Source organism: Cydia pomonella, chromosome 14 (assembly GCF_033807575.1).
Source record: "Cydia pomonella isolate Wapato2018A chromosome 14, ilCydPomo1, whole genome shotgun sequence".
Taxonomy (NCBI): Eukaryota; Metazoa; Arthropoda; class Insecta; order Lepidoptera; family Tortricidae; genus Cydia; species Cydia pomonella.
The window spans coordinates 313,414-327,372 of record NC_084716.1 but is presented as its reverse complement, the minus strand read 5'-3'; the positions used below and the strand labels follow the sequence as shown (position 1 = coordinate 327,372).

Here is a 13,959-nt window from a genome sequence, read left to right as displayed (position 1 = left end):
CGTCGCTTCTAACTCTTGCGCTTGTACACTCAACTTACAGAAGGTCGGTAGAGCAGAAGCAGCTAAGCTCTTCCTTCCTAATATGTCTGAGTGACTTACGTATACAAATACAAGAATTCTTTCTCTTTGACGGTCTTCTGTACAACAAATTTGATCTGTTTTCCCCACAATTACCTTTCAGTGAGTAAAATTCAGTGTAAGACACCCATTTCAGCTGCTGTTCAGAATTATGTAAGGCAGACGCCGATTACAAGTCCAGATGCATTCTAAGTACTTAATCAAAATTCTACTAACAATTGGAGCACTAGTATTAATTTAATTTTACTAGTCCCAATCCCAAAGCAAGTTTTTGTTTTTTTTTACCTAATATGAAAAGCAAAATCAATTGTACTTAACTATTTTCCAACAACCAAGCAATAAGTTTGTTCCAATAATGTAATATCAGGATTATTTAAACAATAATTAACTCCCTTCACCTATCAGTAGATTATAAATAATCTTAACTAGTCAACCTCCTTCACCATCCGTCTGTCAATTGACGGATTATAGTGTTTAGTTCTATTCTATTGTTTATTTCTATTTGTGGGAGAACTATTCATATCAAGTGAAAGATTGCAAATTTACTTATACGTACTACCGTATTCACCGCCAGCAGATTACTATAAAGTCCTAATTACTCATCGCTAGTTATAATAGTTAATTATGATTGTATAACTAATGTCCTTAACCATTAACCTCCCACGTGTTACGAGCGAGCTGCCAATTACAAATACATTAGTGAGTCACTGACAGTTACACACGGTGTCCCTGGTGACAGTATGTCTATGATAGGTACTAGTTTATCGCTAGATAAAGACATGATAAAGCATTCGACAACAGAAAGATGATTCTAAGGAAAATGTTAGTGTATCAGGCATATTCTCTTGTTTTACAGTAACTACCAATAGTACAGTCAGCATCAAAAGTAGCGGATCAAATAACGCTTTATAAGTATCTACCATTCTGTAACAGCTTAACAAAAAGTGATGTCCTTAATATACAACACTAAGATTGTAAAATATGTATTTTTGAACGCGAATTTTAGAAAATTATCTACATTTGGAAAAGTTATACGGAATATCAGATACTTTTGGCGCGTTGTTTCATCCGCTACTTTTGATGCTGACTGTACTAATTCCTACCGCCATATGGCCTCACATTTCTCACACCACAGAACAGATGTCATCGTGTTCCCAAATTCACAAAATTTAAGTAATTAATTTCAGTGATTTTTGAAGAATGTTCCAGATGTTAAAAAAGATGAATGAATCATGTCTTTATCACGCTATAAACGCCTGTCTCATGCCCGACGTGATCGCGTTTGACACGTTATTAAAACAAGACACAGCATTTGTCTCTGTGAAATACGGATGCTATGTTGTTTTTGTCACGCTACACGCGCATTCTGAATAATTGTTGTCCAACACCGGAAAGTTAAAATACTCTAGATATTATTTAATTAATTTATTATATAAACCGCATTGGAGATACGCTGTTGATTTCGACAGAACTACCAACTCAACAATTTTGAAGACGTCTAGCACTCAAAATTGTTAAATATTCAAAACCATAAAATAATTAAAAATAAATCTCATACTTTTGGTATTTCATCTACCAACTTTTGAAATATCTAGTTGGCTCCGGACAGGAAGCATTCTAGAATATGGTCTAAATGTCGAGAATGCAACATTATCTACATGTAGCATTCTCGTCTCGACCGCCAAAATTTTAGTACATAAATAAATAAATAAAATAAATATTATAGGACATTATTACACAAATTGACTAAGTCCCACAGTAAGCTCAATAAGGCTTGTGTTGGTACTTTAATTATTTCAACATCCTTGAGCACATAATCTATATGCGGTTTCGTACCTCCTCACAAATCTCACAATGCGAGTTAGTGAGTGATCACTCGATCAGTTGATCACAGGTCAAATTTTGCGGATAAATATTACATCTTACAATGTATGTTACTTCTCTTGTAATCTGACAGTGATGGATCTTGACAACGTGTTAGTGAGTGACCACAGAGATAAATCTTACACCTTACAGTGTTTGTTACTTATAATCTATTGTCAGTGATATACCTTGACACCGTATTAATGACGGATTATAAGATTTATCAACAAGGACCTCTAGCCTTGTGGATAAATCTTATAATGTATGTTACCAGTATTATAATTTGTCAGTGATGGACTTTGACACCGTGTCCGTGAGTGACCATAGGTAAAATCAATTGTGAATAAATCTAACACCCTACAATGTATGTTACTTATAAATCTTATAATCTATTGTCAGTTATGGACCTTAATACCATGTTGTTAGTGAATGATCACAGGTCAAAAAAATACGTTGTACCAAACAATGAACGTATGTTACTTATAACATTATTCGTCAATTAGATTTAAACCTTGACGTATCAGTGAGTGACCATAACCATAAGTCAAACCTTGTCGAAAAATTTTACACCTTACAGATCTATTGGAGCGACCAAGGTGCTCAAAAATGTATTTTAATGATTTTCAAAAGGCATACACCTATACAGGTGATTTCATTGTCTGTTGTCTGACCATACTCTGGAGGTGAATACTCAAACTAAACGACTTTTAATATGGAGCCAATTCCCGACATCATCAACATAATACTACTGCTCCATAGAAAATATTGACCATTGATTGGCAAAATTAACAAGAGAAAGCTTTTTTTTTGAGTTTTCGGGGTTGGCCTCATAGTGAAAGTTGATCACTATGGTCTTCATATTTACCCCTCAGAGTATGGTCAGACATAACAAAGCACGATGTATATATCTGGCCGCTCCGATGGATCTGATGGCGACGATATGTTACTGAGATCATAATTTGTGAATGGATTTCCTTTAGACCGTGTTAGTAAGTGACCATAGGTCAAACCTGCAGGGGCAAGTCAGCCTCTTGGAACTGATCTCCGGATCCTTTCGTCGAGAGACGCTCGTACCATTTTTGATCAGTCTGTCTGACTTGTCGTTTCTTCACCTACAGGGCACCAATTGTGGAAAAATACACATCTGAATTACATGCTAAATAACAAGCATAAAGCTACATAAGTAGTACTTATTATTGTACAAAACGAAACATAAAACAGGAAAACACACACATCATTTGTACAAAGGCGAACTTATCCCTTACCGGGATCTCTTCCACTTAACCTTTACATAACGTAGTTTCGTTGTATTTTATATACGTGTTACATAAAATACACAAATATTTACGCATAAGGAGTGAAGTTAGCAGAAGTAACTATAAGGTAAATAAAAGAACAAAGTGTGGTGAATATAAACGTCATATTATCATAAAAATTGGACAGTGCCACACTTTGTCATTGTCATAGCAAATGCCATGTATAATTAGCTTGGTCCCACTCTAAAAATGGCCTGAAATATGAACACAACTTTGTTAAAAGGAAGAATAAGAGGCTGTTGTGCATTCAACTGCATTCTGCTACGTTCCTTATATAATGCATTTTGCAATAACATGAATAATGGTATTTAGATATTGTCTATCTACCCAAACATGCGTCAAACCAGGTTACATTCCTGGCCTGACAAATGAGAGGAATAAAAATACATGGCGTGCATACCGCACCTGAGTCAGTCTTTATAATAGACTGCCAACATGTGAAAATAGACGGACTCCGCAATACGAGTACAATATTTAATAAAACGGCATGGGCTACCCGTCCCTCTCCACTTGTTACTACCGACGTTTATAACGACGCATTAATTTATTATGGCTAATTAACAATACATACATTTCGAATAATCTTAACAAATCCAGGGGTAAGATTTTTTAGTTTTAGAGTTATCGGGTTTATTACAGCCACAAAAAGACGGGTAATCTGTCTCACGGGCGGGATGCTGCCGCGCCACTTCTGTGCTAGGCCTTCGGTGCTGCAGTGGCGATATTTCAAACTGTTTATTGAAAATATTGGGGCTAATTCGGCCCACTTTTTCTTCAATACCTGTAGCATAGGCTAAGATCCCTCATATAAGGCAAGCTGGGAATAGAGTACAATATAGTATGCAATGCGAGTACAATATGTATACAACAGAGTTGAACTTCACTCGTAATAGGATAATGTTTAGAAAAGAGGTTAAAAAACTGATTATAATGATCCAAGGAAATTGGCAACATTGATAAAATAGTACATTTCGATGCTAGTGCGGAAAGTATGTCATTTCCGCACGTGTATCGAACGACGTTTTTTAATACAGTTGCGAAAAAATAAGAAAAACAACACGTACTTTTTTTATGCATAGAACTTAAGACAGAAACAATTGTAAATATAAAATATTATACTATTATTACCTAAGTATCGTTATTTACAATTATTTGTGTATTATATCGTATATTGGAAACTTAAAACATTCTTGCAGTAAGAAAAACGCCTCTACTTTGACAGGCGTTTTGGGCAGCTTTTCCGTTCCATTCAGACAACTTATTAATTACGGTTTTTCAATATTCAATATTAAAAAATAAAAGTGTTATAACGTTGAAGAGGTAAGTAATAAAATATGAAATATGCTAATATTTATTATTTTTACATTAACAGTAGGTTTTTATGTTGATTACGACTTTTAAAAGAAACTAACGTTAACACTCATCAATAAGTAGTAATGAATTGGAACAAGTGGAAAAGTAAAAAGCACTAGTTCGCGAAATCCAACTTTCCGCACGCTAAACAGCTACGTAAAGTAGCACTTTTTGAGCAACTGTATTAAAAAAATATTTTCAGAGATGTATGTTGCAGCTTGCAGCTATACGTAGCTAGATTTTTTTACAGGTAGGTACCCTAGAACTTGAACACAATACATAATATGTATTGTATTTCTTTCTAATTGTATTTCTATATATTATATAGAAATACAATTACTGCACCATCTGCATCAAGTTTTGCGCGTTCTTCAACAATTATTTGTTTTTCTATATATATTTCTTTCACACACCTGCCAAAAACTCCTAGACGTATTGACTGTTTTTAACTTTTGAAGTCGTTAGGTATAACATCATAGACTATCATATTTATGAAATCTTTCAGTTATTTTGTTCCTATACATTTAGATTCCTGTAGCGCAACGAATATTGTTACGCTTGTGCGTAATGACGGTGTTTTACACGGCGTTATCTCCGCAAAGATCTCACCGCACGCGTCGGCTGCGGTGCGTTCATTGCGTTTTGTAAACTTAGCTATTTACAAAACTATCCGACGCTGCGTTAGGTTGACCACTGTAAGTCTGACGCCTACTCTTGCAGACATAATTAATTTCCTGTACCGTTACGAACATTGTACGCTTACTGCGTTATGACAGTGTTTTACACAACGTTAGCTCCGGAAAAATTTCACTACAGCTACACACATCGGCTGCGGTGCGTTCATTGCGTTTTGTAAACTTAGCTATTTACAAAACTATCCGGCGCTGCGTTAGGTTGACCACTGTAAGTCTGACGCCTACTCTTGCAGTCTTAATTCATTTCCTGTACCGTTACGAACATTGTACGCTTACTGCGTTATGTATGATAGTGTTTTACACAGCGTTAGCTCCAGAAAAATCTCACTACAGCTACACACATCGGCTGCGTGTGTTCATTGCGTTTTGTAAACTTAGCTATTTACAAAACTATCCGGCGCTGCGTTAGGTTGACCACTGTAAGTCTGACGCCTATTCTTGCAGTCTTAATTCATTTCCTGTACCGTTACGAACATTGTACGCTTACTGCGTTATGTATGATAGTGTTTTACACAGCGTTAGCTCCAGAAAAATCTCACTACAGCTACACACATCGGCTGCGTGTGTTCATTGCGTTTTGTAAACTTAGCTATTTACAAAACTATCCGGCGCTGCGTTAGGTTGACCACTGTAAGTCTGACGCCTACTCTTGCAGTCTTAATTCATTTCCTGTACCGTTACGAACATTGTACGCTTACTGCGTTATGTATGATAGTGTTTTACACAGCGTTAGCTCCAGAAAAATCTCACTACAGCTACACACATCGGCTGCGTGTGTTCATTGCGTTTTATGAACTTGGCTCTTTACCAAACTATCCAGCTCTGCGTTAGGTTGACCACTGTAACTCTGAGACCTACTCTGGCACATTCATATATAATTCTTGTAGTGTACCGAATATCGTACGTTTGTGTGTTATGACAATGTTTTACACGGCGTTATTTGCGGAAAGATCTCACCGCACGCGTCGGCGCCTGCGGTGCTTTGTTGCGTTGTAAACGCAATGTTTTGTGAACTTGACAATTTACAGAACTATCCTGCGCTGCGTTAGGTTGACCACTGTAACTCTGAGGCCTAATCTTGGATAGAAGTATTAGTTGTAGTAGTAAACTCTTTATTGTACAAAAGTACATATTAAAAGAAACATACAATTAGTAAGAATTACAAAGACAAACTTATCCCTTTGAGGGATCTCATCCAGTTAACATTTGAGTAGATGAGAGGAGAGAATGAAAAGAGGGTGACAAATGCAGGAAAATGTATATAGTATGGTGCAGTATATGTGTGAAAAAAAAGTACGATTAACTGATATGTATGACAAACTATGCTTGTCTGCATACGGGCTAGACTATTTAAATAGCCCAAAAATTTACCATACATACCATGATAAATCAACAATAATATAGTAAAAAAATCGAACATAGGTACACTTGTTATAAAAGCTTGACAATACTAAGTACCACACAGAGGTCATGTTTCCCGGAAAAATCGTAACACCGCGAACTAGGATTTTTCACGCACGGTACACATCTAGACGGTAATTCGACGACTGAAATCCTCAACTCAACTCCTTGCAAATAAAAATAGGAAATACATACAGGCTATACAGAGGTTGGACACCGAAGCCACGTGTGTTGCTTTATGAACATCGAGCCGTCGCACGCGCCGCCCGCGTATGCAAATGCGGCGTTAATCATATTCAAATAACTGACGAACTGCAATCTTATCGCTCTAATAGGTTTATTTAGACACAGCCTACGGTTTAGCTTTACAACATTACATTAATGGTTTAATTCTTGAAACCTGCAGATAGCCGTATTTTTAAATTCGCCCTAATTATGGGCTTGTATTTAGACTGAGTTTCCACATTGTCCGATCCGATATCGAGATGTCGGATGACCTTTGGAGAAAACATCTCCTAGAAAATGCCCTATGGCATCAAGTCCTTTTTGTTTTTGCATTAACACTAATATAAAAAGGTACTATTTTAAGGTGGTAATGTGTACGAGGCTTACGTTACGCCGCTCCTCACGACCTGCCGCCCCGGGTCCATAGTATGGACCCGGAGCCTTAGGCCATGAGGGACGACGGACAGTACTGTAGTGGACTCCATACTGTCCGTCGTCCCTCATGGCCTAAGCAGGGCTAGGCTACATACGCTCCTGCTTGCAAGAGTTCCTAACTAGGAGGCGCGAACTTTTCTACCTAAAGGAAAAGATAAAGAGGGTGGGAAAATGTTTTGTGGCTTCGGGGGAACTACCTTAATAAAACGACGAGGTAGCTCAATTCGGTGCAAGGTAACAGTTTGTTGTTATTTTTCAAAATATTGCGAGAAAAGCAGTAGGTATGTAACTAATGGCACACAGTTTATAACTTAGGACACGAACACAGACTTCTTGTTCACCGGGTTGTTGTTTGCTATTTATAAAATTAAATGTAAATAAGTTTTTGGGTAACCTTTCATTTTTGCTACACAAGCTTTTGCCGCTGACTGTACTTTTCTTTCGTATGGGAATTTTAGAATTGTCTCGATGACTAATACTCATAATTCCCAAACACAATTAGGTTGCGTTGTTTCATCACAGAGTTCCTATGGCCACCTCCCGTCCCAATCATCAGATCAACTCTATGGTACCATAATATTGCATTGTCACCCGACTTACATATGTATGCAAATTTTCAACTCAATCGGAAATCGGAAAGTGGGTCATATTTACTTTCCAAGGTTTTACCCACACATACATACCAACCGGGCAAGTGAAAAACGTGGATATTATTGGTATTAAGGATTGGTAGTACGTAACTTTTGGCATAGATAGCAGACGTAGCATCATAGCATGCGGGTGTACGCGGAGCGCACAAACTTCTGTTTGGCGTCCGAGCCGCTCCGAGCAACAAGCTGGTAACAGTGGCAACAGCTTATTGCCATGGCAATGTCTTCAACAAAGTTTCTCGTCGATATATTGATGGATAAAATGGTTATCATGAGTTAAAGCTGTAACCCAATTGCAATTTGAAAAGCTAAAAGCAAATCTGAGTCATGTTCATGTACCAGTGTACCTCTTACTTAGTTATGAACCGACTGCGGTATCGTCAAAAGCAGGAAGTTATGATTTTAATTTAATAGCCTTTCCACCACACCAGCTCGTAAAAAAGTCTCTCTTGATTGTTCAAAAACGGATGAGAAGGTTGCATTTTATCCACAAGAGTGGCAAAGTAATTTCAAGCAAAATTTGAGTTAGTTCCTTATGTTGGCTGGTAGACTTAACTTTTAAATTATTATTTTGTTTAATACATATATACCTATTTAATAACGTTCATTTTCTATTTAATTTTGTTTGATGTTTTAGTTTGTATTTTCCTCGCGTTGGTGTGGTGAAACATTTCGAGTTTCACTCGGTGGCAAAATTTGTTTAACCCTCGTGCCTTGAAACCCTTGCAACGCTCAAGATTCCATTATACTCGCTACGCTCGTGGTTAAATTTATTGCTCGGGCATCAATATTAGCACGAGCGGTTAAACAACAACTTCGCCCCTTTGTAAAAAAAAACAGCGGGTTGCACTCCGGGAGTGCCGGCAGAACTGAAAACTTGAATATTAACGTTATGCATTTTTGATATTTTGGAATGGTCAGGGAATAATTTTGCACGAATTGCTTTAATTATCAGTATAAAAGTACTATCATTTATATGGTAAAATACAATATTATTTTATTGCGCTATCGTACACAAACATGACAATTTATATTACATTAAAAATTTAACACTTCAGAACTATTACAATTATTTAACATTTGTTTTTCGATCAGGTCACGTGTCCGTCTTACGAATTATCAATCTGACGAATCTGTTGGCCACGTGACCTGTCGCGAGTTTAACATTTTTTCCCCATCACAAAAAGTGCACCGCGCCAAGTTTTCACTTCAAAAATTGCTCATTGTATGTTTAAATGTTACTTTCGTGTGTTCCACTGCAGCTTCTAAATTTACCTATTACCTAAGATGAAGATAAAGCTAAAGATAGTTTAATATTCAAGTAGGCATGTTACAATGCTCTTATGAATGTCAAATAAAGCTACACCGGCCAATCACCGGCTCTAACCCTACTCCTCTGCCCGAGGAGGTTTAACATACACTAACTATGGACAGTCAGCGTCAAATACTTTGTAGCAACCAAAGTAGCCAAATAGTTCGGTACACCATATATTTAGTATGGTGTACCGAACTATTTGGCCACTCTGACTGCTACAAAGTATTTGATGCTGACTGTACTATGATAATTAGGCTACATTTTAACCGACTTACAAAAAGGAGGGCTTAAATAGAAAAAAAAAGTAATCGAGTTAGATTTACTACTTCTTCGTCTACTTGTATCTTTATTTTCGCACCTGCTGATGTTTAGCACTGATTATTAGCATCAATGTTTTTACTTTGGTTTATCTTTGGTATTGATATTTAAGTTTATATGTCTTTCATAACGTAATCTAATATGGACCCTGTTGCCTCTATTGCCATCAGATATATGTATAGGAGCGGACGAGGTGCTCAAAAATATCTGAGCACACGCTCTAACTCTAACGCATTGACAATAGCAGCGTGTTTAGATATTTGTGAGCACTTTGACCGCTACGATATATCTGATGGTGATTGTTCATCTTCATTGGCACGTTAAAATTAAGGGTTTTGATACCTCGTTTAAAAGACAACACAGACAAACGAATGCGTTTAAAAATCTTATGTATCTCAAGTCTCAAGCCGCATGAGATGAAGAATTTGATTTATTTCCCGCACATGTGCAGCGCGAGACGGCCAGCCGGTCGGATGATCTATGCCTAAATACGGCTCGTTGTGGACATTACCACCGCACCGTCCATCGCTCTCTGACAATTCCTCAACCTTATTCCAAAGACAGAAGGTCTACTGATGGTCAGTAAAGAGTGTAACTCTTAGTACCTACTCACCTACTTACGAGAAATATTCATAAACAGGTTACAGCTGCCGTAAGTCCGTCACTAGTATTACTTGGTCTGTACGTCCTTAATGACAAAGTTCAGAGTAACATTGGTCGGTACTCTGTATACATTGTCATAGATTTTCTGAATCGGTCAGTTCAGTTCTTTTGTTTTGACGATCTCCCTGGGTCACCTGGCTGGCACATATTCTTTCAATATTTACGATTTCAAATGAGGGATTTACGCTTGTACATATGTTATCGATGAAATCTTCGTGATATCAATAATGGAATCGATTCGAGTGTATGAGATTAAGAATTAACAGCGTAGTGGGTAGATTTGTATTGTCAGTCTTTAATTATTCACGTTGTATTTAGTTTATGGGCGGTACTACAGACATAGATATTGTTTTTGAAATTATTGCTTTATTACAATGATATAAAGGTGCAAACTTTAACTTATACGTCGACTGTACTATGTATATTGTATAATATAGACCGTATGAATACATATAATGTAGTTTCTACCTGTCAAAAAAAACAGTTAAACTGATGGATGGCTTGTTTTTTAATGCATAGAAAAACATTGTTCACGGACGTTAATCCTACCATAAATGGATCAACTGTGGGTAGAGAGAGACTCCCTGTATGAGTGCGTAGTTTAAATTTAAACAAGGGATTGAGATGACTTATGTTATGATTATGAATAACACGTCTTATCGTACTCGGTCCAACGTAGTTTTATCTTAAAACGAGTGAATCATAGTAACGGGACGGGATTGAACTCTATGCATCAATTATATTTGCAATGAAACTCCGGCACCTTTACCAAGATGCAGGCACTTTACACGTTTAATTTGTGTGACATGCGTGCGCCTTTTTAGGATCCTGTACAGTGAACTGCGACGAAACGCACATTGCCTGACTTTAGTCTAAATCTCCACTCTATCCATTATCCATGCTTGTGTAAATTGTTTTATATAGTAACTTCATATTTGTTGCAGAACTGTACAGGTCGATACTATCACATACAATCATTGTTAGATCAGGGTGCCTAGCCACGTCGTCGTTTGCGCTAGGACAACGAAACGCTTTTTGTCTCTCTATCACACTTACATTAGTGCGATAGACAGAAAGATAGCGTTTCATTGTTGTAGAGAAAATGATTGGCATCTTGGCTAGGCACCCTGGCATCCTTACGTGAAGGGCAGACGAATAAGCAAGGTGTCCCATCTAGCCATCTGGGTGCCTAGCCAAGGTGACAATCGCTTGCGCTACGACAACGAAACGCTTCGTGTCGTTCGTTCTCTATTTCTCTATGAGTCTTCCATATTAGTGCGACAGCGACAGTTGCAGTTCAAACCCCGGCTCGTACCAATGAGTTTTTCGGAACTTATATCATCGTGAGAACATCGTGAGGAAACCAGATGGCGTAGTTTACCCTCTGGGTTGGAAGGTCAGATGGCAGTCGCTTTCTTAAAACTAGTGCCTACGCCAATTCTCGGGATTAGTCGCCAAGCGGAACCCATGCTCTTATGAGCTGTGGCAAAATGCCGGGACAACGCGAGGAAGACATGAAGAGAGAATAGTGACAGTTGCATTTCGTTCGCTACGGAGCGTAAAGGATTGGCATGTTGGCTACCCTCCCTGGCTCTATTCTAAGTGTCTCAGACCTAGCTTTTACCGTGACATCACCTGCAAGCCGCATCTCAACGTTTAGCCCTGTCCAATATTTAAAAAAAAGCTTAAGCGATCGATAAGATCGATTACCTATTCTTTCAGGATCTGAATCATTTGTTCTGTAAATTTGCGATTGTATTTTACACAAAACAAATGTTTTTTACAAAAGTGAGGTGTCATTAGGGTAATTTTTAGGGTTCTGTACCCAAAGGGTCAAACGGGACCGTATTACTGAGACTCCGCTGTCCGTCCGTCCGTCGGTCCGTTCGTCCGTCCGTCCGTCCGTCTGTCACCGTGATAGTTATTGAAATTTCTACAGATTATGTATTTCTGTTGCCGCTATACGAAACATAACCGACTATTTCGTAACTAGGTAAATAGCCCTTTTCGTAGTCACGTAAAAAAGGGCTGATTCGTATAATATATATTATATCGACATCAGGATACCTATTCAGATGGTGTCACCCAAGTGGTAGGGGTACAGTGAAAGGAATACCTAACTTTAACTACTTGTAATTTCAAATATAGTCATTCAGGAAGTTTCCAATATGCAAAGAAAAGGAAGTAACCATGTAACGTAACTAATAACTACAATATTTACTTGCACTATTCGTATGTAAAGCTGCCATTCATGCTGCTACTGAACGTCGTCGTACCTATTCAGGGTCCAGTGAATAGAGCCCTTTATGAGTTTAGAGGAAGTGGATTTACGTACTTGAAACTAGTACAGTTAGTAACAGAAGTAGCTAAGCGGACCATGTGTCCAAAATGATATGCACACATTTTTTGTTTCTTCAATAAAGAGCACGTCTCCCTACATACCCGTTTAGCTACTTTTTCTGCTGACTGTACTCAACGGTTCTATAATACAATAAAAATAGAAATAAAATAAAAATACAGCCATGCTAGATTAAGGCAGTCATGCCTTATTTACTTACTTCCTTAATCTAATATATATTAGCTGCCTTCTACTCTTGCACGACTTCATTAAGGACCGTGAGTAAGTTCTAGAACTTATTACCTAGCTTAAAACTAAAATACTAGCTACTAACAGTTTTCACTTTCTAAGGTGAAGGACACAAAGTCATGGCCTCTCGTAGTTTTAATTTTACCCAATTTCTAAACGGCTCAAGGGCGATCGATTCAGCCACTAATCAGCAGTTAGCTGAATAATTTATTACGGGGGCTATTGTGTTGTGAAATAAGGAGTCTGTTAGTATAATATTGTACTCGTTTGCATAGGCGTGAAGTGGTAAGGAACGTAGTCGCGGCCCACACTGAGCAAAACGGGCCATAGAGCATTACACGATCATAAGGTATACCATACCATTTTAAATTAGGAATCCATAGGTCCCTAACAGCTGTTCACTCGCACATCCTTTGGAATTTCCGAACCGAACCTGGAAATCGGAAACTACTCTCGGCGCGCATCAATGCGTGAACTTCAACAAACATAAACACGATCGCGTGCCTTTTCAGAACATTGCAATGATAACTCGCATTGTTTGAGTCTGCGCAAGTCATAAACAAAGTCCTTAGACTTTCCTCACCTCATCGTGCCCCTCGTTCTTCTCGCGGTTAGACAGGGGCCGGCACCGCACCACCACCTTCACGCATTCGTTGAGAGCCGTTCGCGGCCGCGCTGACGCTGACTTCTCCATCGCACCCTCGCAACAAAGCGACGCAGTCACCGGTATCGATCCATCCAGGGTGTACCCCACATCACCTGTTTCTACCACTACACATTAACTGATCACGATTTTTGTACACAATATAATAAATTAACACCTAATAAAAAAGGAACGGGTTAATAAATAATTAGAAACGTAATAAAAATAAAATTATCGTAAATTTGAATCGGGGAAAATTGCACTATACCGCCGCCAGCGGCTTTTATCAATCAACTGATTTCCTTCTTTCAAGTTTGACGTAAGGCGAATGTTGCTACTTGTTACAAGAAAATCTAAGCTGCCTGTATTTGCATCATAATTTTATATCGATAAATCTTGTTCTTTATATACATAAAA

General features: G+C 38.0%; 1 protein-coding gene across 1 annotated transcript in view; it reads right to left on the bottom strand.

Annotated features, from left to right (window-relative positions):
* The window catches only part of LOC133524675 (kinesin-like protein Klp68D), a 54,202-nt gene extending 40,366 nt beyond the window's left edge, over positions 1-13,836 (bottom strand). Inside the window, exons 1-2 of the mRNA XM_061860777.1 lie at positions 13,483-13,836; positions 2,952-3,053 (exon numbers count right to left, since the gene is read on the bottom strand). Of these exons, the coding sequence (XP_061716761.1) occupies positions 2,952-3,053; positions 13,483-13,593 (213 nt within the window). The 5' untranslated portion in view covers positions 13,594-13,836. The remainder of the gene's footprint in view (positions 1-2,951; positions 3,054-13,482) is intronic.
* Between the last annotated feature and the right edge of the window lie 123 nt (positions 13,837-13,959).